This window comes from Sphaerodactylus townsendi, linkage group LG02 (genome assembly GCF_021028975.2).
Source record: "Sphaerodactylus townsendi isolate TG3544 linkage group LG02, MPM_Stown_v2.3, whole genome shotgun sequence".
In the NCBI taxonomy this organism is placed as follows: Eukaryota; Metazoa; Chordata; class Lepidosauria; order Squamata; family Sphaerodactylidae; genus Sphaerodactylus; species Sphaerodactylus townsendi.
This window is the reverse complement of record NC_059426.1, coordinates 128366042-128387196: the sequence shown is the minus strand read 5'-3', so window position 1 is coordinate 128387196 and position 21155 is coordinate 128366042. Positions and strand designations below refer to the sequence as shown.

General features: G+C 39.2%; 1 protein-coding gene across 1 annotated transcript in view; it reads left to right on the top strand.

The window, feature by feature from the left end:
* Positions 1 to 21155, top strand: part of RYR3 (ryanodine receptor 3) — a 372359-nt gene that overhangs the window by 298297 nt on the left and 52907 nt on the right. Inside the window, exons 81-91 of the mRNA XM_048484286.1 lie at positions 1466 to 1565; positions 2261 to 2340; positions 2706 to 2782; positions 3814 to 3887; positions 4112 to 4129; positions 4604 to 4684; positions 8144 to 8232; positions 13060 to 13188; positions 13768 to 13872; positions 18424 to 18505; positions 19268 to 20592. Coding sequence (XP_048340243.1) covers positions 1466 to 1565; positions 2261 to 2340; positions 2706 to 2782; positions 3814 to 3887; positions 4112 to 4129; positions 4604 to 4684; positions 8144 to 8232; positions 13060 to 13188; positions 13768 to 13872; positions 18424 to 18505; positions 19268 to 20592 — 2160 coding nt within the window. The remainder of the gene's footprint in view (positions 1 to 1465; positions 1566 to 2260; positions 2341 to 2705; positions 2783 to 3813; positions 3888 to 4111; positions 4130 to 4603; positions 4685 to 8143; positions 8233 to 13059; positions 13189 to 13767; positions 13873 to 18423; positions 18506 to 19267; positions 20593 to 21155) is intronic.

Sequence of the window (21155 nt, the reverse complement as noted above, 5' to 3'; positions counted from 1 at the left end):
TGCTGTGTGGTTTCCGGGCTGTATGGCCGTGTTCTAGCAGCATTCTCTCCTAATGTTTCACCTGCATCTGTGGTTGGCATCTTCAGAGGATCAGAGGTTTTGTAGTTTGTTGTGATGTCAATGTTTGATTATCTTGTACATCACCCAGAGCCCTTCAGGGGTGGGCGGTATACTAAATTCAATAAATATATGAATAGAAAGTAGTTTTTTTGTGTTAGCACTTGGTGCAGATGAAAATGGGAATCCTTATGGTAAATATACTAAGAACATAAGAACAAACCTGCTGGATCAAACCAGAGTCCATCTAGTCCAGCACTCTGCTACTCACAGTGGCCCACCAGGTGCCTTTGGGAGCTCATATGCAGGATGTGAATGCAATGGCCTGCTGCTGCTGCTCCCGTCACCTGGTCTGCTAAGGCATTTGCAATCTCAGATCAAGGAGGATCAAGATTGGTAGCCATAGATCAACTTCTCTTCCATAAATCTATCCAAGCCCTTTTTAAAGCTATCCAGGTTAGTGGCCATCACCACCTTCTGTGGCAGCATATTCCAAACACCAATCACACGTTACGTGAAAAAATGTTTTTTTTATTTGTCCTAATTCTTCCCCCGAGCATTTTCAATGAATGCCCCCTGGTTCTAGTATTGTGAGAAAGAGAGAAAAATGTCTCTCTGTCAACTTTTTCTACCCCATGCCTAATTTTATAGACTTCATATAAAGAGTCTCAAATGCTGCAGCCTCTCCTCATAAGGAAGGTGCTCCAATCCCTCAATCATCCTCGTTGCCCTTCTCTGCACTTTTTCTATCTTTTCAATATCCTTTTTGAGATGTGGCGAACAGAACTGAACACAGTACTACAAGTGCAGTCGCACCACTGCTTTATATAAGGGCATGACAATCTTTGCAGTTTTATGATCAATTCCTTTCCTAATTATCCCCAGCATAGAGTTTGCCTTTTTCACAGCTGCCATGCACTGAGTTGGCATTCCCATGGAACTATCAACTATCAACTACTTTTTGTGATTTTTCTTTTTCTTTTCTGTGTTGTCAAGTACTAGTTAAAAAACTTGTTCACAAACACACATTCTGTCCAAACTCTTCCTGAAAGAAAATAATCTGAGATGAGTAACTACATGGATATGTACATTTTCCATAATCAGTGAAACTTTTTACAAAAATGTTATGGAGATCTGTTCATAAAAATCAAAGTTTAACAGATGTTGCTACAGTAGAGTAGTTTATTATCTGATTGATAATCCAGTTCACATCTCGTTTACAATGCCATCCTATGCAGAGTAATTGAGCTTAGACTGAAGTATTTCTACATAGGATTCCATTGCTAGTCTTACTGGATTTAATTTAATGAGTCTCTTTCCTTTTTAAGTTTTTTAAATATTAGCCACAGTACTGTTACATATTAAGGATGAAAGAAATACTAAATAATCTTTATATTTTCATGCTCAGGAAAAAGAAATGGAAAAGCAAAAAACTCTTTATCAACAGTCTCGACTGCATGAACGTGGTGCTGCTGAGATGGTATTGCAGATGATTAGTGCCAGTAAAGGTAATGTTTCTGTAAATAAATTAAGGATTATTAGGTATTTTGTCTGCATTGTTTTGGTTGATCTTCTATCCCTGCGGTACAGATTGGTTGATAGCACATTATAAACATACTAAACTATAAAATATGAAGTACAAAGATATCCTATAGTAGCTTAAATTAAAGTAGCTCACATGCTTTAATTTAGCAGTTACTATACCAGTATGTACTTCTTCCTGAGACCAAATCAACTTGCAGATGTAATCATGGGATGCCAGTCTCCAGGTTGGTCCTGGGGATCCCCCCAGATTTACAGTTCATCTCCAAACTACAGAGATCAAATCTGCTGGGACAATGGGTGCTTTGGGGGATGATCTCTATAGTGCTTTGGAGGATGATCTCTTTTCTACTCCACAGAGATCCCTGTTTTCCCCAGGCAGCATCCCCAAATCTCCAGGAGATTCCCAACCTACATCTGGCAACTTCAAGCATTCCCTGCCAGGGTCAACCTGGCAACCTTAACAGCCCCAATTCAATGAGTCATCAGCCAGATATGGCAGGGACTGTATGCACTCAGTGAAGTTGTGTTTTGCAATGATTTCTTTTTGCCAAAAGCAGAACTGTTTTTACAAATATGATGTCTGGTGGTACTGACTGAAAAGATTCAAAAACATGAGCTACTTTACTCAGAGTTGAATTACTGTGTTTTTGATTAACAGGGGAAATGGGAACCATGGTAGTTCAAACCCTGAAACTTGGTATTGCTATTCTAAATGGAGGTAACTCCGTTGTTCAGCAGGTAACCATATTTAACAGTCACCTAGTTATCTGTGTATGCATATTGCGTCAAAAATGTTAAAGTGTTATTGTTAGAAGCATTGACAAGTTACTGTTAACAGCAACTTGCCTTTTTAGGAAATTGAATGAAGAAATGTGTGAGCAATTGTTCTTTCAGCATATTTTCATGCTCAGTTGAGCACTCTGGGGATAGGGTGGGATATAAATCCAATTAATTAATTAATTAATTAAATATACCAAGTTGCTAGGTAAAATGGCAACAACATTGTGAATATGAGAAAATATAAAATCTGTTCTTACCAAAAGTGTCGCTAAAAATCCTGGGTTCATTTTAAATGCATGTTTTCCTCAAACTTTTGTTTTCAGAAAATGTTGGACTATCTGAAGGAGAAAAAAGATGCTGGCTTTTTTCAGAGCCTTTCTGGCTTAATGCAGTCTTGCAGGTAAAGAAATGTTAGTTTTCCAGTAACTCTGCTGAATCGTCAGGCAGACAGACCAGACTATTTCATAGAATGCCAAGTTGCTCTCAAATTTTCATAGCTCAACAAGCAGTCTGGGGTACTATCACTGGTGTGTGCATACCTCTTTTTCTTTACAGCTTCTTCTTTCGAAAGGCTTTTATACCAAATTCCAAAGAAGCTTTTAAAAAAATTCTTATCCATTCATTACCTTTTGGGTTTTTGTTGCTGGTTCGCTATACAGAGAACTGAGTATTTAGTTGCTAACAAATCAATGCAATAAAAGGGCCTCAGTTGCCTTCACAAATCAGATAAATAATATTTAGTTATATTTTATATATTCACAATTGTTTGTATTCTTGTGTTCCTGTTGTCCAGACAATGAAATAAGCTAGAATACTATTTTAAGGAAACGTTTATTAACTCTCCTAGGTCCCAGAAATTCAGCCTCAGTATAGAAGAAAAATTTTTGAGATGATTTTTGGTGTTCAGAAGATTCTTTTTGCTAAATAATATAGGTCAACTTCCTAGAATTTGGGTGAGAGATGAATTTGTGTGTATGTGAAGTCCCATCGAATTGCAGCCAACTTTTAGCAACCCCTATTGGGGTTTTCAAGGCAGAGGTAGTTTGCTATTGTCTTCTTCTGCAGACTCTTCCTTGGAAGTCTGCCTTCTAAGTACTGGTCCTGTTTAGCTTCTGAATCTGACGAGTTTGAGCAATATCAGGTGACTTTCCCTCCTGGGAGAGATGCGGTTAGATAATTTAAAAATTATTTTAGGATCATTTTTACCTCCCCATATAGCTTGCTCTAACAGCAGTAGAAGGATTATTATCCAACATTATTAGATTTAAGAAAGCAGCTTCTAAGATTTTAGTCTTCGAAGTAAAGAAACTTTGCAACTGTTGACTGAATCCTTTGTTTACTGGCAAATGCAAACTAGCATTAGTTCAGGGACTCTGTTGCTCTTAAATTCAACAATCCTTTCTGAATGTGTTCATTTGTTTGTTTGTTAAGTGTTCTTGACTTGAATGCCTTTGAAAGACAAAATAAAGCAGAAGGCCTTGGAATGGTTACTGAAGAAGGAACACGTAAGTATAATAAATGTGGAACTTCTAATTACATTTCCTTCTCTTTCCTCTTAACATCAAAATAGCCAGGTCTTATAATCACATGGATTTCTTTATTGATAGTCTTAATAAATAATCTAGTATTTGACAATTTTTTTTAATTTCCAAAAGAAACAGTTAAAAAACAAACATGCAATTTATGACTTTCTTATCCTGTATTCTTATTATTTTTCTTTGATCCACAGTCATCGTGCGTGAGCGTGGTACGTTTGGGTTTACAGCTTTTGATGCTATTGTGTGTTGCAAATTCCGAAAGAAATCTTCTTTAATTGCATCTTCCCAGACATCCATTAGGTTTAGTTTCATGGTCTGCAGCCAGTTGCGTGTTGAGCTTGGAGAAACTATCTGATGCTTAATTAAAGAAGTGTCTTTCATATTTAAGGCATGGTTTGATTAATGACTAACCATTTATCTATTAGATCTTTAGTCCTGTAGTTTTGATCATGAATGCTTTGGAGTGCTAAATATTTTGGTTTTGCTTTTTCTGTTTCATAGTTTGTTTTCTATCATTCTCTCCAATACATTTTTTTAAAAAAAATTACTGTAAATCAGCTTACAGTATTTGTTTTTTATTAAAGTCACTCAGTTTGAAGGATGCTGTTGGAAGACAATATATGTTCTGCATGTTTTGAAAATGACTGATGATTGCATAATTCATTGTACTGTATATTTTCAAGGTGAGAAAGTACTACAGAATGATGAGTTTACTAAAGATCTGTTTAGATTTTTACAACTGCTGTGTGAAGGTCATAACAATGGTAAGTTGTGGTAATATGCTGTTTCATAAAAATTCTTTCTTGGAGGAAAAAGTAATCTAATGTATTGTCGAAGGCTTTTGCAGTTGGATTCAACTGGTTCTGGTGGGTTTTCCAGTCTGTGTGGCCGTGGTCTGGTGGATCTTGTTCCTAACATTTCGCCTGCATCTGTGGCTGGCATCTTCAGAGGTGTATCACAGAGGGAAGTCTGTTACACACTGTGTCCAGAGAGAACAGAAGGTTTGGGGTATATATTGTCCATATCCCAGGGTGTGGAACCAATCAGTAAGTGTTTGGGTGGAACTTGTTATGCAAAGATGTGGTTGATAGTATCGTATTGTGTGTGGGGCTTATCAGTCCAGGGAATGATTCATGCCCTGCAGCAGCAGTAGTATTAAGAACATAAGAACATAAGAAAGAGCCTGCTGGATTAGACCAGAGTCCATCTAGTCCAGCTCTCTGCTACTCTCAGTGGCCCACCAGGTGACTTTGGGAGCTCACATGCAGGATGTGAACGCAATGGCCTTCTGCGGCTGTTGCTCCCGATCACCTTGTCTGTTAAGGCATTTGCAATCTCAGATCAAGGAGGATCAAGATTGGTAGCCATAAATCGACTTCTCCTCCATAAATCTGTCCAAGCCCCTTTTAAAGCTATCCAGGTTAGTGGCCATCACCACCTCCTGTGGCAGCATATTCCAAACACCAATCACACGTTGCGTGAAGAAGTGTTTCCTTTTATTAGTCCTAATTCTTCCCCCCAGCATTTTCAATGAATGCCCCCTGGTTCTAGTATTGTGAGAAAGAGAGAAAAATTTCTCTCTGTCAACATTTTCTACCCCATGCATAATTTTGTAGACTTCAATCATATCCCCCCTCAGCCTCCAAACGAAAGACTCCCACTCGCTGCAGCCGCTCCTCATCGGGAACGTGCCTCAGTCCCTCAATCATCCTTGTTGCCCTTCTCTGCACTTTTCTATCTCCTCAATATCCTTTTTTTGAGATGCGCGTGACCAGAACTGGACACAGTACTCAGGCAGCGTCGCATTCACTGCTTTATATAAGGGCATGACAATCTTTGCAGTTTTATTATCAATTCCTTTTCTAATGATCCCTCCCCAGCATAGAGTTTGCCTTTTTTACAGCTGCCATGCATTGAGTTGACATTCCCATGGAACTATCAACTAAGATTTAAATCCCTTCCTGGTCTGTGACTGATAGCACTGACCTCCCTGTAGCTGCAGTATGTGAAGTTTGGATTTTGCCCCTATGTGCATCACTTTTAAATTTTGCTACATTGAACTGCATTTGCCATTTCTGAGCCCACTCACCCTAATTTATCAAAGGTCCGTTTGGAGCTCTTAGCAATCCTTTGTGGTTCTCACCACCCTACATAATTTGGTATCATCTGCAAACTTGGCCACCACGCTTACCCACCCCTACTTCCAGGTCATTTATGAATAGGTTAAAGAGCACTGGTCCCAAAACGGATCCTTGGGGACACCACTCCCAACATCTCCATTGTGAGAACTTCCCATTTACACCCACTCTTTGTTTCCTGTTTCTCAACCAGTTTTTAATCCATAGGGAGGACTTCCCCTCTTATTCCCTTCATTGCTGAGTTTTCTCAACAGTCTCTGGTGAGGAACTTTGTCAAAAGCCTTTTGGAAATCCAAGTAGACAATGTCCACCGGTTCACCCCTGTCCACATGCCCGTTTACACCCTCAAAGAACTCTAGTAAGTTTGTAAGACAGGATTTGCCTCTGCAAAAGTCATGCTGACTCTTTCTCAGCAGGTCTTGCTTTTCTACATGTTTTATAATTTTATCTTTAATGATAGATTCTACTAATTTACCAGGAACAGATGTCAAACTGACTGGCCTGTAATTTCCCGGGTCCCCCCTAGATCCTTTCTTAAAGATTGGTGTGACATTGGCCATCTTCCAGTCTTCAGGGATGGAGCCTGATTTCAGGGATAAGTTGCCTATTAAAGTGAGAAGATCAGCCATTTCATGCTTGAGCTCTTTAAGAACTCTTGGGTGAATGCAATCTGGGCCAGGGGATTTGGTAACATTTAGTTTATCAATGGCTGCCAGTATTGGTGAATGCAAATCATGTGTTTGAGTGGAGTCCATTGTTCATGAACTTAGCATACTTGGGGTTTGCTTTTGGTGTTTTTAAGTACTGGTAGCCAAGCTTTGTCAATTCTCAGAGTCTCTTCTTTCCTGTTGAAGTTGTCTTGGTGTTTGTGAATTTCAATGGCCTCCCAGTAAAAGTAAAAATTCAGTAACCTTCTGAATTGTCCAGAATGTCAGTGTTTTCAAATAAAATGTTATGCCCAGTTTTGTTTAAGACATATTCTGCAACTGCAGATTTTTCAGGATTTTTCAGTTTTGTTTAAGACATGTTCTGCAACTGCAGATTTAAGCCAACAGTGTCTTTTGTGCTCCTTAATACGAGTCTGAATGCTGCATTTTGTGGTTCCCATGTAGACCTTTCCACAGGTATGCGATAGACTCCTGCAAAAGTGAAAGGGTCTCTCTTGTTCTTTGCTGAGCATAACATCTGCTGTATTTTCCTGGTAGGTTTGAAGATGATTTGTAGGTTATGTTTCTTCATCAGTTTCCCTATTTGATCAGTGATTCCCTTGATGTATGGTAGAAATATTTTTCCTGTGGTGGGCTGTTTCTCCTCAGTCCTCTGAGTTTCTCTTGGTCTTAAAGCTCTTCTGCTTTCTGTTGTGGAGTAGCCATTAGCCTGGAGAGCCCAGTCTAGATGATTGATTTCATCAGGGAGGAGGTGAGGTTCACAAATTCGTTTTGCACGATCTGTCACAGTTTTGATTATTCCCCTTTTCTGTTGTGGATGGTGTTTGGAGTTTTTATGTAGATACTGGTCTGTGTGTGTCGGTTTTCTGCATACTGTGTGGTCCAATTGGTGGTTGGGTCTGCGAAACTGTGATACACCTCTGTGATACACCTCTGAAGATGCCAGCCACAGATGCAGGCGAAATGTTAGGAACAAGATCCACCAGACAACGGCCACACAGCCTGGAAAACCCACAAAGTAATCTAATGTTTTCCCCATCTAAATTTTTTTTCCAGAAATGGAATTAATTCAAGATTCTGTGATTAAATGGTATCTTAGAATTTCGGGAAGGAGGGAACATTTCTAACAAAGTAATTTTTAAAACTAGAAATTAGATTGCCCATTCATAATTCATGCATGTAATAAATGACAAAATTCAGTGTGAGAAGATTTGCAAATACTGTTGCTGAGAGTTTTTGCTTATTAAATATTTAAATTCTGCCCTATTTTTTAAATATGATACTATACTGGCATGTATAAACTACACCCAATAAAGATAACATTCATAATGATGAAGCAATCTATATTTTTCTATTATCAGTATGGATGCAAATATGCAAATATTTATTTTTATGTTTCTTTCATTTATTTACGCAGATTTTCAGAATTATCTACGCACTCAGATGGGCAATACCACAACAGTGAATATTATTATTAGCACAGTTGATTATCTCTTGCGTCTTCAGGTGAGATGCAGAGCAGTTTTTTTATTGCAGTGGTGGTGAACCTATGGCACGGGTGCCAGAGGTGGCACTCAGAGCCCTCTCTGTGGGCACGCGCAAACAGAGTTTGTCTTGTGGGGGGAAATCCCCCCCCCCCCACATCTAGGCTGGCCTGGGCCGCTGGGCTCGATTATTAGCATTAAACCTATGACCTAGTTTTGGGGAAGCAGTGTAGGTAACACTGTTAAGTGCTATTAAATCCCACTGATATTTATGGGAAGAACTAAAGCATGATCCTTTACCTGGGAGTAAGCTTGGTTGCTGGCAATGGGGCTTGCTTCTGAGTAAACCCTCCTAAGGTCATGATTCACCCATTCAAAGCGTTGCATGATTGCTTCAAAGCAAAGTCACCGACTACCACCAAGCTTATTCCCGAGTATCGCGTGCCTCGGAGCCAACTGTTTTTTCTAAATCTAAACTAAAACCTCAGTATTCAGGTTAAATTGCCATGTTGGCACTTTGCGATAAATAAGTGGGTTTTGGGTTGCAATTTGGGCACTCGGTCTCGAAAAGGATTGCCATCACTGTTTTATTGTGTCTCCATTGCCTTACTTCCTGCTTTGAATACACTGGTACATTGTATCCAACGTTTATGCCATAATTTTTGCCTCTATTTGCAGTTTGTTTCCACTTCTGTTTCTGTCTTAGAGCTTCCATGATATTATACACTATTGTGTCATCTCCTATTCTTCATGGTTATATTATGTTGTTCATTATTTTAATTTCATTTTAGTTATTTCATTGTGTTCAGCTTTGAGGCATTATGTAGGCAGAAACTGAGTCTTTGTAAGAAAAGTAGGCCATAATTGAAATAATTAACAACACACACACACACACACACACACACACACAAAGCTGCAACCTTCCAACTTATAGAACTCTAGCTGGACAAATAAAAAGGTACAGTTTTATTCATCATACTTCTAAATGATTGGTGTGGGTTGTTAGGAACATAAGCCTTAAACTATCTGCTCATCATTGTGGCACCTGTGCAATCCCACATGGGTTCTATGTGCACACTGACAAGAGCAATGATGTTTCTAAACCTCCAAGAACCAAAGGACACTTCCTTTCCCATCCTGAATGTATGCCATTTTCAGTGTGAAAAGGAGGAAGGGATGCCTCTTTCTCTGCCACTGATGGTGAGTTTGTCTACCATTTAAGTTTCTTTTCTGAAGTAATTTTAAAAACTTTTTCTTCTCCTCATTTGAGGAGATTTGCCTGGTACTTTTCCAAATAGTTGAGGAAATGTGCCTGGTACTTTGCAGAAGAATTACTTTTTAAAAAATGTAAGCAAGCAGACAATCTCCAAAATGGCCCCCAAACTCTTTGCCGGCTTTGCTTTGGTGTGGAGAGGAGTTGATTGGCAGAGTGAAGAGAACCAGGAAAAGCGGCAGAGACACATTGAGACCTGCAAGCTAGCTGCAGGGCAGGCAGAGAATGTCTCCTCACATGCAAACAGAGAAACACGAGGAGACCACATTGTAGCCTCACTGTGCAGCTAAGAGCCATGAAGTAAGTATTCCATGCATATAATGGTCCTATGAGTGACTCCACACTCATGGCAGCCATTTTGTAGTGGCATTTGCTATGCTTACTTAAAATTCTTAAGGTCTGCAAGTTCAGCAAGGTTGGGGATCCCAGTCATACTTACTTATACTTTTCTGTTAAAATTATATTTAACTAGCAGGCCCAGCCACGCATTGCTGTGGCAATTGTCCTTCTCATCACAGTCCGCAACACACACACAGATGTCCATGCAGGTCCAATGATACCCAGCATAGCCTTTTGGGATGGTCAAATGGAATCCCTCTTTCCCTTTTCAATGCACATCATCATATGGTGCTGTCTTGTTTTTTTAGTATAAGGTAACCCTTCCCATTCCACAATGGAACTGTCCAGAGTGCAAATCCCGCTATCCATGAGGCTGGTTGACACACACAGTCCTGGCTTGGGTAAGGCAGAACTTGGGGCAAGCAGTCCCAGTCAGGCAGCAGAGGCAGGGTGGTGAGATGCTCAGATCGAGGCCAGATCCCTGGGTTCTTAAAGGCCATGTGCCAAAAGAAGCGGAGCCAGTAGGGTAGTTGGTCTGCCCCACCCCAAGGATTTTCTTCTTTAGAAGAAAGTGGCAAACTCCAGCCTGTAAAAGAGAGATTGTGGCTTAATATAAAGTGGAGGAAGTGGGTAAGGGTGGGTTGGATGTGAGGGAGGGCAGAGGAGGTATGTGAGGATGTGGATGTGTATGAGAGTATGTGTGTTGTGTGGTAGTAGTGGGTGAGGCACAGAGAGAGTGAAAAGTTACTCAAGTGTGTGATGTAGGAACCTCACTCTGACGCTCCACACGGCAAAGTGGTGTATGTGTTTCACTTCCACTGTGGTTACCTAACAGTATTACCTATGTACTGTTTTCACCGCTCATCTCTGCCCATCTGCGCAAACATTCTAAGCCTTCATACCAAGCCCTCAGGCCACAGACAGACAGGCTGCACGAACATTCTAAGGGTGACAGTTAAACACAGCCAGCTTCATGGCCTGGTGCACCAGGAAAAAGACGTTTTACCTGGCTCAGGTATGGACTTTCAGTGATTTGAAGGTCCGATTACCTGCCCGCAACAGGGGGGGACATCCTGTGAAAAATTGGGGGCGATCCGTCCAGCAGCTTCTGAGGGAGACCATTAGGGACAAACACACTGTTAGATTTTTATATATATAGATTTTGTTTCTGTAAGTTATTCAAATAAGTTGTACAAACTCTGAAGCTCATTTAACTTTACAAAGTAAAGTGGGCTGTTGAATTTGCATACAGGATATCCCATATCTTTTGTACCCTTTAGTCACTACCTGCATGTTTAATTATGGATGGAAAAGGAGACATTGTATTCAGTTCAACCATGCAGGAAGGATGGTACTTTCATTGTGATTTCCAGTATAGTAGTTTTTGTAGCAGTTCTATAATTCTGGTGAAATTTATAGTCATAGAAAATCTGAGCATCTATTCTCTGGCTAATGGCTGCTAACAACAACAACAACAACAACCTTTATTGGGGATTTAAAATAGGCTCTAGAGCGTTATCAGACATTTATGAAGTACAAATCAAGAGTACATTCAAAATGCAGACAGAAAGACTGTATATAGCAGTATACATTACTTAGAAAGTTCTGTCACTTGCAAAAGAAATTTTGCTACTTTTTCCAAGATCATGACATCTGTATTGTTTAACAGAAGCTCCACAGCAGAACTGTCAGACAGAAAGACTGTATATAGCAGTATACATTACTTAGAAAGTTCTGTCACTTGCAAAAGAAATTTTGCTACTTTTTCAATACATCTGTATTGTTTAACAGAAGCTCCACAGCAGAACTGTCAGAGTCTCTTTCAGATTTGTCTAGGGCCAGCCTGGGAGAGAAATTCCTAATGCCCACATAACTTGGACAGTCAAGAATAATGTGAGCAAGAGTCTCCACTTGGTTTTTACAGTGTGGACAAACCCGATCCTGGAGAGAGATGGATAAGTAACGACCCTTTGTAATGGCCGATGGGAAAGTATTGGATCTGGCCCTTGTAATAATCCCTTTCTGTTGGGGTTCAGTTAATAATTCAAGATATTTGGCTATGTGCCCCTATTCCGGTATTATTCCGACAGAGAGGGATGAGCATGATTTATTTGCTTGCCCCAACAGGATATAGTATTCCAGTTCTAAAAGTCGGCTTTTTAAGGTTTGGAAAATCTCTCTGGGAGACAGCATACCGAGATCTTCAAGTAATAAACCTATTGAGTAAATTTTTTATTTGAGAAGTTGATACCATTCGGAGGCAAATAGGTCTGGGCGCCCAGTATATGTTAAACTGTGCACATCAGAGTTAAAACATAATTTGATCCAATACTTGTTTCAAGTAGGTTCTGACCAGTTTCTAAGTATAGTACAGCATATGGTACAGAGTGCGGTAATCCGAGTATTTTATATAGGAAGCCAGATTGTATTCTTTCAACGGAATTGTTCCATTCAGTTAACCATAAAGGAACTCCATAGAGAAGTTGCTGAACTACCTTGGAGTTGAAAACCTTTAGGGCTGCTGGGACACATCCCCTTCCCCTGGTGTGAAAAAAGTTTACCACCAGTGTGATAACTTCCTTTTATAGCAATGTCTCTGTGGCTGGCCCATGTGGCTTTATGATGAAAGGTTAGGCCTAGGTATTTAAAGGAGTGTTCAACCTTAACCCCATTAATAAGCCATCTAGAAGGCTTAAATACATTGGAAAAAATGACAATTTTTTATTTTTCTGGGCTTAAGGACAGGAAGTTAGATGTACAGTACTCCATAGTTTTTCTAAGGAGCCTTTTAAGACCCACTTGAGACCTAGAGATCAGTATCACGTCATCAGCATAAAGTAGGACTGGTATGGGTTTGTTTGAAAGAACTGGGCTGTGTGCGTTAACATCTGACAACACATGTACCAAATCATTAATAAATAAGTTAAACAAGACTGGGGCCAATACACAGCCTTGCTTAACACCTGTCACGACTGGAATCTTTGGGGTTAGTCTCCAGAGTTTGTACATTTTACCTGACAGGTTGTGTTTGAATAGAGAGATTTGATGAGTAATAATAATCTAACATCGATCCGCATCTCTGCTTAATGGCTGCTAATATTCAAAATATAGAAACATATAAAACATATTTGTATAATACAAAAAATGAAATGCACAGTCTAAAATGCCCTAAAGTACTACTGTTTGACCATGGACTTACAAAAATATAGAGAAAAAGTATCTAATATTTATTTTTAGGAATCGATTAGTGACTTTTACTGGTACTACTCTGGGAAAGATGTGATTGATGAATCTGGACAACGGAACTTTTCTAAAGCATTGGCTGTAACCAAACAGATTTTTAATTCACTTACTGAATATATCCAGGTAAATAGAATTTTACCTCTATATTGTATGAATATGTATTATGTAGTGTACAAATGTTTGTGCATATGAGAGAAATTCAGAGCTTCTGAAGAGAAAAGTTTCAGAGGGTAGCCATATTGGTCTGCAGTAGAACTGCACCTTAGAGACCAACAGTATTTTTAGGTATAAGCTTTCAAGAGTCAGTTATCCGACAAAGGGAGCTTTGCCTCTCAAAAGCTTATACCCCCAAATTCTTGTTGGTTTCTAAGGTTTCACTAGACTTGAATCTAGCTGAAGAGAAAAAGAGAAGGTTATCATTGTTTCTGCTTTCAATAGAATGTCATGATCACTATTGCGTATAGAAGTGTCTATATACAAAAGGGGAGTCCGTATTTGAAAACAAAACCATATGGTCCATTATTGTTTGCTGTCGTTCTTCACTCCTGTTCTATAGATTTAATGATATTTCTTATGAGTCAGAATACACAAAAATATCTGAATAGTTCTTTATATATGCATATCTTTAATGTTTATTTATGTATTTCTCTTGGAAACAGATGTCCTAATTTGAAATTTAAAGCATTTTCCCCTTAATTTTAGGGTCCTTGCATAGGAAACCAGCAGAGTCTGGCTCACAGTAGACTGTGGGATGCAGTTGTTGGCTTCCTTCATGTGTTTGCCAACATGCAAATGAAACTTTCGCAGGTAAATTTTATTGAACAACTTTGAAATGTATGTATGTATGTATGTATGTATGTATGTATGTATGTATGTATGTATGTATGTATGTATGTATGTATGTATGTATGTATGTATGTATGTATTATAAACATAAAATGCAGTAAAACTGACACTGAGAGAATAAATTAAGACATACTACGTAATCAGGGATATCTAATAGACATATTTTGTCAAGTTACTCTGTATAGGCATTCCATGCCTTAAACTTCAGTAGAATGACATTTACTGTAGTACATAAAATTTAATTTACATTGTAACCAGGGAAAACAACATATGTTATTTATATCTTGTGTAATGTTCATTTAGATTACTTCAATTTCCTTATATAGTATATGTATATAAAAACATCGTTATAGACCTATCTAGAATTCTATGAAAAATCCATATAACTTCTGACCACCTACATCTATCTTGTTTCATCCCATTTCCCTTATTTCCGTTATTAATTCTCCCCTTCATCTGCTTGCAGTGTAGATATCTTTTCCTTAAATTGTGAGAATAAATTAGATACATTGCATCTGGGGACTGCACCCTTAGACTCCTGCCCTGACCAGAAAAGGACCTAGAAGGCCCAGGAGAAGCCCCAGGGAAAGACTTACCCAAGCCCTGGGGGTGCACAGGGTGGCAGGCAGTGGTGATGGATAGATCCCTCAGAGCAAGGCAGTTTGTAGAGAGGAGCCCTACACTGCACCAGTGGCTGCCCGGGCTTCCAAATGCTGCACAGCAGCAGACAAGGCCTGAAAAGCAGGCCAAGCAACACCCAGGCATGATGCAGTGGTGGCGAACCTTTGGCACTCCAGATGTTATGGACTACAATTCCCATCAGCCCCTTCCTGACAGGGGCTGATGGGAATTGTAGTCCATAACATCTGGAGTGCCAAAGGTTCGCCACCATGGACCTAGTGCCACACCAGAAGCCCAGACCCTCAGTAAGGGGCCTGGAGCAGGCCCAGAAGCACAACTGAGGCCTCTGGTCTCTTGGAACAGGCAGTACATGTCCGTTGGCTGGTAGATGGGTCAGCTGATGCTGGGATCCACTGCCCTACGCTGCATCAAGGTTCTGTCAGCTGCAACAAATATAGTTGAGGCCATTTAAACTCCAAGAAGGTGTTTGTGTACTTGGTATGTCTGGTGAATTTGCGTAGACCTTTCCTCCTGTCCTCTTGGTACTACTTTCACGATTCCCTTCCTTTTGGAGCAGAAAGTGACACCATCCATTCAGGCTTGGCTAAATCACTTCTTGTTCCACAAGACTTTTAATGTCAAGTATTTGACCCGCCCAAAGCCCTTCAGGGATTTGGCTAGATATAAATCCAATAAATACATCCAATAAATAAATAAGGAATTATGTTTTAAATGCTACAGAAATGACATGTAAGATTGCTTTCTCTGGCATGACATGTTTTCTCTGTTTACAAGTAGAGGTAATCAAGCAGAGCAACTGCACTGTCTTGTTCAAAAACTAGGCTTGACACCTAATTATGAAATGGGTGAAGGCCAAATGTGTCATTTTAGGAAACCTTGGAGTTGCTCTAGTAATCATTCTCAAATGCTTTAATTATAAGGGGCAAATTTAACACAGTGCTCTCACTTGTCTACATTTAGTTGTTTAGAGAAGAGTTTTTAAGTTCCCTCTTTTAGAGGTTTTTAAAAATTTCATTCTAAGTAAGTTGAATTTATGGTATTCAACAAATTAATTTTTACATTATTTCCACAAGACTTAACTAGCAATATGGGACAGGGCACAATTTATAAATTGTATGCTTCCCAACTCCCAAGAATTTTTTCAGTTTTGCTTGAGGAAACTAATCTAAATCTATCCAAAAATAATTGACCAGATTGGTTTTTCCTACATGATCTCTACCTCAACTGGTACCTAGGAGCACTTCTGAGTGATTTCAGCAGCAAAAATATATTTAAAATACATCTAATTACCAAATTGCTCTCATTTGGGGATTCTGAACTATTCTAAATAATTTCTCCAGATGCAATTCAGTTGCTCCTCTGGTAACAAAAAGAAAATGTGTCTGTTGTTAAGCCACCCTGAGCCCTTCGGGGGAGGGCAGGGTATAAATCTAATAAATGAAATGAAATTATGAACATCTTTCACCACTACCTCACAGGCCTTCAAATCAGTTCAATGGCATGCTCTGTCATATTCAGCATGCATCTTCTATCACTGAAGTTCAAGTTTCCACCCACTCAATGTTGTATTGACTTATTTTCTCCTTTTATTTATTTATTCGTTTATTTATTATTTCTTTTATCGAATTTATGGAGACAACTTTCCATTTACTGGGGTGTCCATTTCCCCCCTGGTTTACCAACAGTTTTATGTTGAACCAGATCCTGAGTGCTGTTCAATTTAAGTTTACCTCTCTTCTAGTAAGTTCCATAACTAACTTGCCAAAACATAATAATAATATGGTTCCTAGAACTTGTGTCTCTCTGTCATGACCAGATTATACATTCATCTAATCAGTGTGAGGGTAACTCAAGTTAACCATTATTTTCTATTTTGGTCACGTAATTTCTTTCTGCATCTCAAGATCAGTCTCAGAGCAGGTCAGGTGAACAATATGTGTTCTGATTTAATGTTTTCTATGCTTCCTTTAGCATCCAGAGCAATAACATTCTTAGTACATCCATCTCTGGCCTTCCTTTAGGGTTTAGGTGTCACGTTCTCCTGGCTACCCTTGGACATGAATGTATGGCGAGGCCCCAGGCAGGGACTTGAGACGTAGTCTCTGTCTAGCTGTCAGTTCTCTAAAGTGACTGTGCATTCTCTAATGTTTCCATGACATTCAGCAGTACCCCTGAGCTCTTCAGAGAGTGGACCATTTGTAAGGCAGGGCATATTATTGGCTTCCCTTATTCAAAGGAAAGGGTTTTCCATGGATACAATAGTATCAGCAGACACCAGAGGATTAGGAAAACTGGTCGGCATCCAGGATTGAAATTCTATTCCCCTTTTCTTTCTTCCTTCCTCTCCCCACCCTTGGCAGTACATCTTTTCTTTGTATTCCCCCTTTGTATTTTTATTTTTGCAAAGTTAGGAGGGAGGTAATGTGTTATCAATAGCAAATGAAAGGCAAGTAAGGGAATCCGAAAATAATAAACACAAGTCGGGGAGCCTCTCCCCCAAACAAAAACTTGCCAAAAAACTCAAGGAAGTGAAGTAAATACTATTTATGGTGATCAATACTAAATATATATACACATACAAGCTAATATAAAAAAACTACAGTACTTATCATGTAATCAGTACTTATCACGCTCAGTCCATTCATAAGTTCGAAAACTTTTCCTGAATGACGTGCGCAAACGGGAGTAGCTGAATGGAAGCCGGTGTGAAGAGTCGCTGGTTTTGACGAAAGGAAAGGAGTAGGCAAGCTTCTTCGCAGTAAATTTTTTCAGATGGTCACAGCCATGGCTAAGCTGAAGTGAATTAGATCCGGCGGTACAAACTGCACCGGCCGCAGCAAACTCCTCAACTGGAAATCTTCTGCGCGATCCGGGCCGCGACTTCTAGTATGTGCATTCAACAAAGCAGTATCAATTTGCTTAATAAGTACTAGATAGCAAGCCGCAACTTCTTGTGAATGTGTTCAACAACACGATACAAGCCGCTTAATTTGCACAGATAACAAGCAGAACGCTATGCGCTAGAAGGCGTTTTCGATTCTTCATCATTGCCATCATATTAAAGTGCCCACATGCAATAAATTAATTATATACGTGCAATATCGATCACTCAACTGCATGAACCTGTCACTGGATGTATCCTCTCAGATTCATGTGGTGTGTTATATGTAATGTGTTATGCCTAGTCTATGCTACTGTATATAGCTTGCTGGCACTGAGTTTATAATAAGAAAATTTTCATAATTTAATGTTCCATGTTCATACTTATGCTTTGCTTCTGTTCTGTTTTTAGACTTTTGGCTGATTCTACATGGTTTATTGAATGTCCCATCCATCAATTGTATTGACTCATTCTATGTACTCAGCCTTAAGTTCAAGTGAGAAAGGCAGACTATAAATAACATAAATAAATAAAATTAATAATGTAAATAAATTAATTTTGAAATCTGATGAAGGGCTGAAGTCTAGCCCACTATTGCATATACTAGCATTTAGGAAGCACAAAACTCTTTATGCCTTTATCTGTAGATTGCACTTTTTTGCATACTTTAATAACTCCAGTTGAACACAGGTGAATTCATTCCCAAGTAGTCAAGCATAAAATTCAACTGCAATTGTATGTCATGTTTATCTGAGGGAATGTGCTGTTACAATCTTTCAAGGTCATAAATTAAAGAAAATAATTTATCTTTAGAATATCTTTGTATTACGTTACATTCAAATTATTGACCGTAATCCAGTACAGATCCAGACACACTCAAGAGCTTAAGTGCACCAAAATCTGTGATGGATCGTGGCTATTATCTTTGCTAAGATTTTTTCTGAAAAACACACATACACACAGACACCCCCTCTCTTTTTGACCTCTAGGATTCCAGTCAGATTGAATTGCTGAAGGAGCTTTTGGATCTTCTGAAGGATATGGTGGTGATGCTCTTGTCTCTACTTGAAGGTTGACACTCTTTCAAATGTTCTTGTTTCCGTTGCTATGGAATTCTGAAAAACATTGTGTGTAAAACGCTTACTTAATCTAATGTTTAAGACAACTAAAATTAGATATGCAGTATCCAATTTTGAACCTGGCCTCTGGACAGAAAACCCCAGAGAATGGAGCCAGATGCAAACATTAGACATCTTTCTATAGACAGCCAGGTTTTCAGAAAAAAAATCCCAAACTAAAAAATAATTTTAAAATGAAATTTTTTGGTTAAAACATTGGCCACCATTTTATAGAAGGAAGGATTAGCTGTGTGCTTCTGCGTGAGCCAGGTAAGCATGAGAGGAGGCCCAAGAGCTGCCACTGCTCTCCATCACTGCAGCAAGCCAGACATATGACTCCCAGTGAGATGTGCTTCTATCACTGGTTCTGAAATGAACAGGCGAAAGACCAAGGGCCACTTTCCCAGCTACCACCATATGAGCCTGTGAGGTGGAGATGGCAATGCTGCAAGTGGGCTGGCTGGCAAGTGACAGACCTGGTGAGCAAGTAAGTGGGGGAGAGGATGGGTTGTCCCCCTCTACAAGACTTGTGGGCATCCCACTCCCCACTTGGGGATGACGTGATTTAAAATATTTGAATGAGGATAGTAAAGCAAAGTGAAAATGTGTCTGACCAAACATTCTAATTATTTCTAAATATGTGTGTAGAATGAATGTGTTTTCAGAACATTTATAAAATGCTAATTCAAGTAACACTTTTCTGCTTACAATACAGGTAATGTTGTAAATGGCACAATTGGAAAGCAGATGGTTGATACCCTGGTTGAATCATCTAGTAATGTTGAAATGATCCTAAAATTCTTTGACATGTTTCTCAAGCTGAAAGATCTAACAAGCTCAGAAGCCTTCAAAGAGTATGATCCAGAAAGTAAAGGCATAATATCAAAGAAAGAATTTCAGAAAGCCATGGAAGGTCAAAAGCAATATACACAATCAGAGATTGAGTTCCTGCTGTCCTGTGCAGAAGCTGATGAAAATGACATGTTTAACTATGTTGATTTTGTTGAACGATTTCATGAACCAGCTAAAGACATTGGATTTAATGTGGCGGTACTGTTAACAAATCTTTCGGAACATATGCCAAACGATTCACGACTTCAAACTTTATTAGGCCCAGCGGAAAGTGTCCTTAACTATTTTGAACCTTATCTGGGGCGAATTGAGATAATGGGTGGTGCCAAGAAAATAGAACGGGTTTATTTTGAGATTAGTGAGTCCAGCAGGATGCAGTGGGAGAAGCCTCAGGTGAAAGAATCAAAAAGACAATTTATTTTTGATGTTGTAAATGAGGGAGGAGAACAAGAGAAAATGGAGCTGTTTGTAAACTTCTGTGAGGACACTATTTTTGAAATGCAATTGGCATCTCAGATCTCTGAATCAGACTCTATTGAAAGACCTGAGGAAGAGGAGGAAGAGGAGCCTTGCTACTTGAGGGAAGTTGGAGATGAAGAAAAAGAAGACAAGTCCCTTGAATCCATTTCAGCTTTCTCAATGGCATGTATTGCATTAAAGAAAAACGCTGCTGCATTTTTTAAAATGATCAGAATAAAAAACGTAAGGAAACAGTACAGAAGAGTAAAGAAGATGACAGTAAAAGAATTAGTAAAAGTTTCTTTTTCCTTTTTCTGGGTGCTTTTTGTAGGATTCTTTCAGATGCTTTTCACTATAGTGTGGGGCATTTTTCAAATTCTTTGGAGTACTGTATTTGGTGGTGGCCTAGTGGAAGGAGCCAAAAATATCAGAGTGACCAAAATACTAGGAGACATGCCTGATCCTACTCAGTTTGGAATCCATGATGATGTTCTTGAAGCAGAGAAAGGTGAAGCTACAGACCATAACATTACAGCTGAAATTGTGCAGTTTGTAAAAAATGAAAAGGGAGAGACAGACATATTGTCAGATATTTTTGGCATTTCTACAAAGAAAGAGAGTGGCTTAAAACATGGTCATGATGTTGGCCTAGGAGATATTGCAGATATTATTGGATCAGAGACCCCTCCTTGTTTGGAAAGCACATCTCACAAGAAGAAAAGATCACAGGTACATAAAATTTTTTGGAAGAAACTGAGAAAAATTTGCTTGTATTATGGGAAGTGCTCTGGTGGCAAGGGGAAAACCCCCACTCCTTTAGGCTTCCAACTAGCTTCTTATCTCACAGAATTGTTCCTGATTTAATATCAAGAGAAATACCTATAAAAGCTAAAAAAAGATGCAAAATGCAAAAAAATCCCAAACTTTAATAAATTACACATTCCAATAAAATACTGGTGAAGTTTCATCACACGCAAGTTGTCTCACAGTCTCATAATGTGTTATTTAAGCTAGCTAGGGGATTCAAAAGTTCTTCATGCATATCCCCAGCTGAAAGTGTTGCAAACATGTAAACAGAAGGTATGTGTACAGTTTCTAGCCTCATCCAGCTGCTGGGGCTAGGTGCACATAGCCTCAGTCAGAAAATCACCCTTGATACTGATCAGCTGCTATGGGGGAAGGCTGCATACATGTGTTGGTAATCTCTCTGGTAAGAGATACCTTTCTATTACAAGCAGAGTACACAGAGGCATAGTGTAACCTCAGCTTGTGGGTTCTGTGGGGCAGTACTT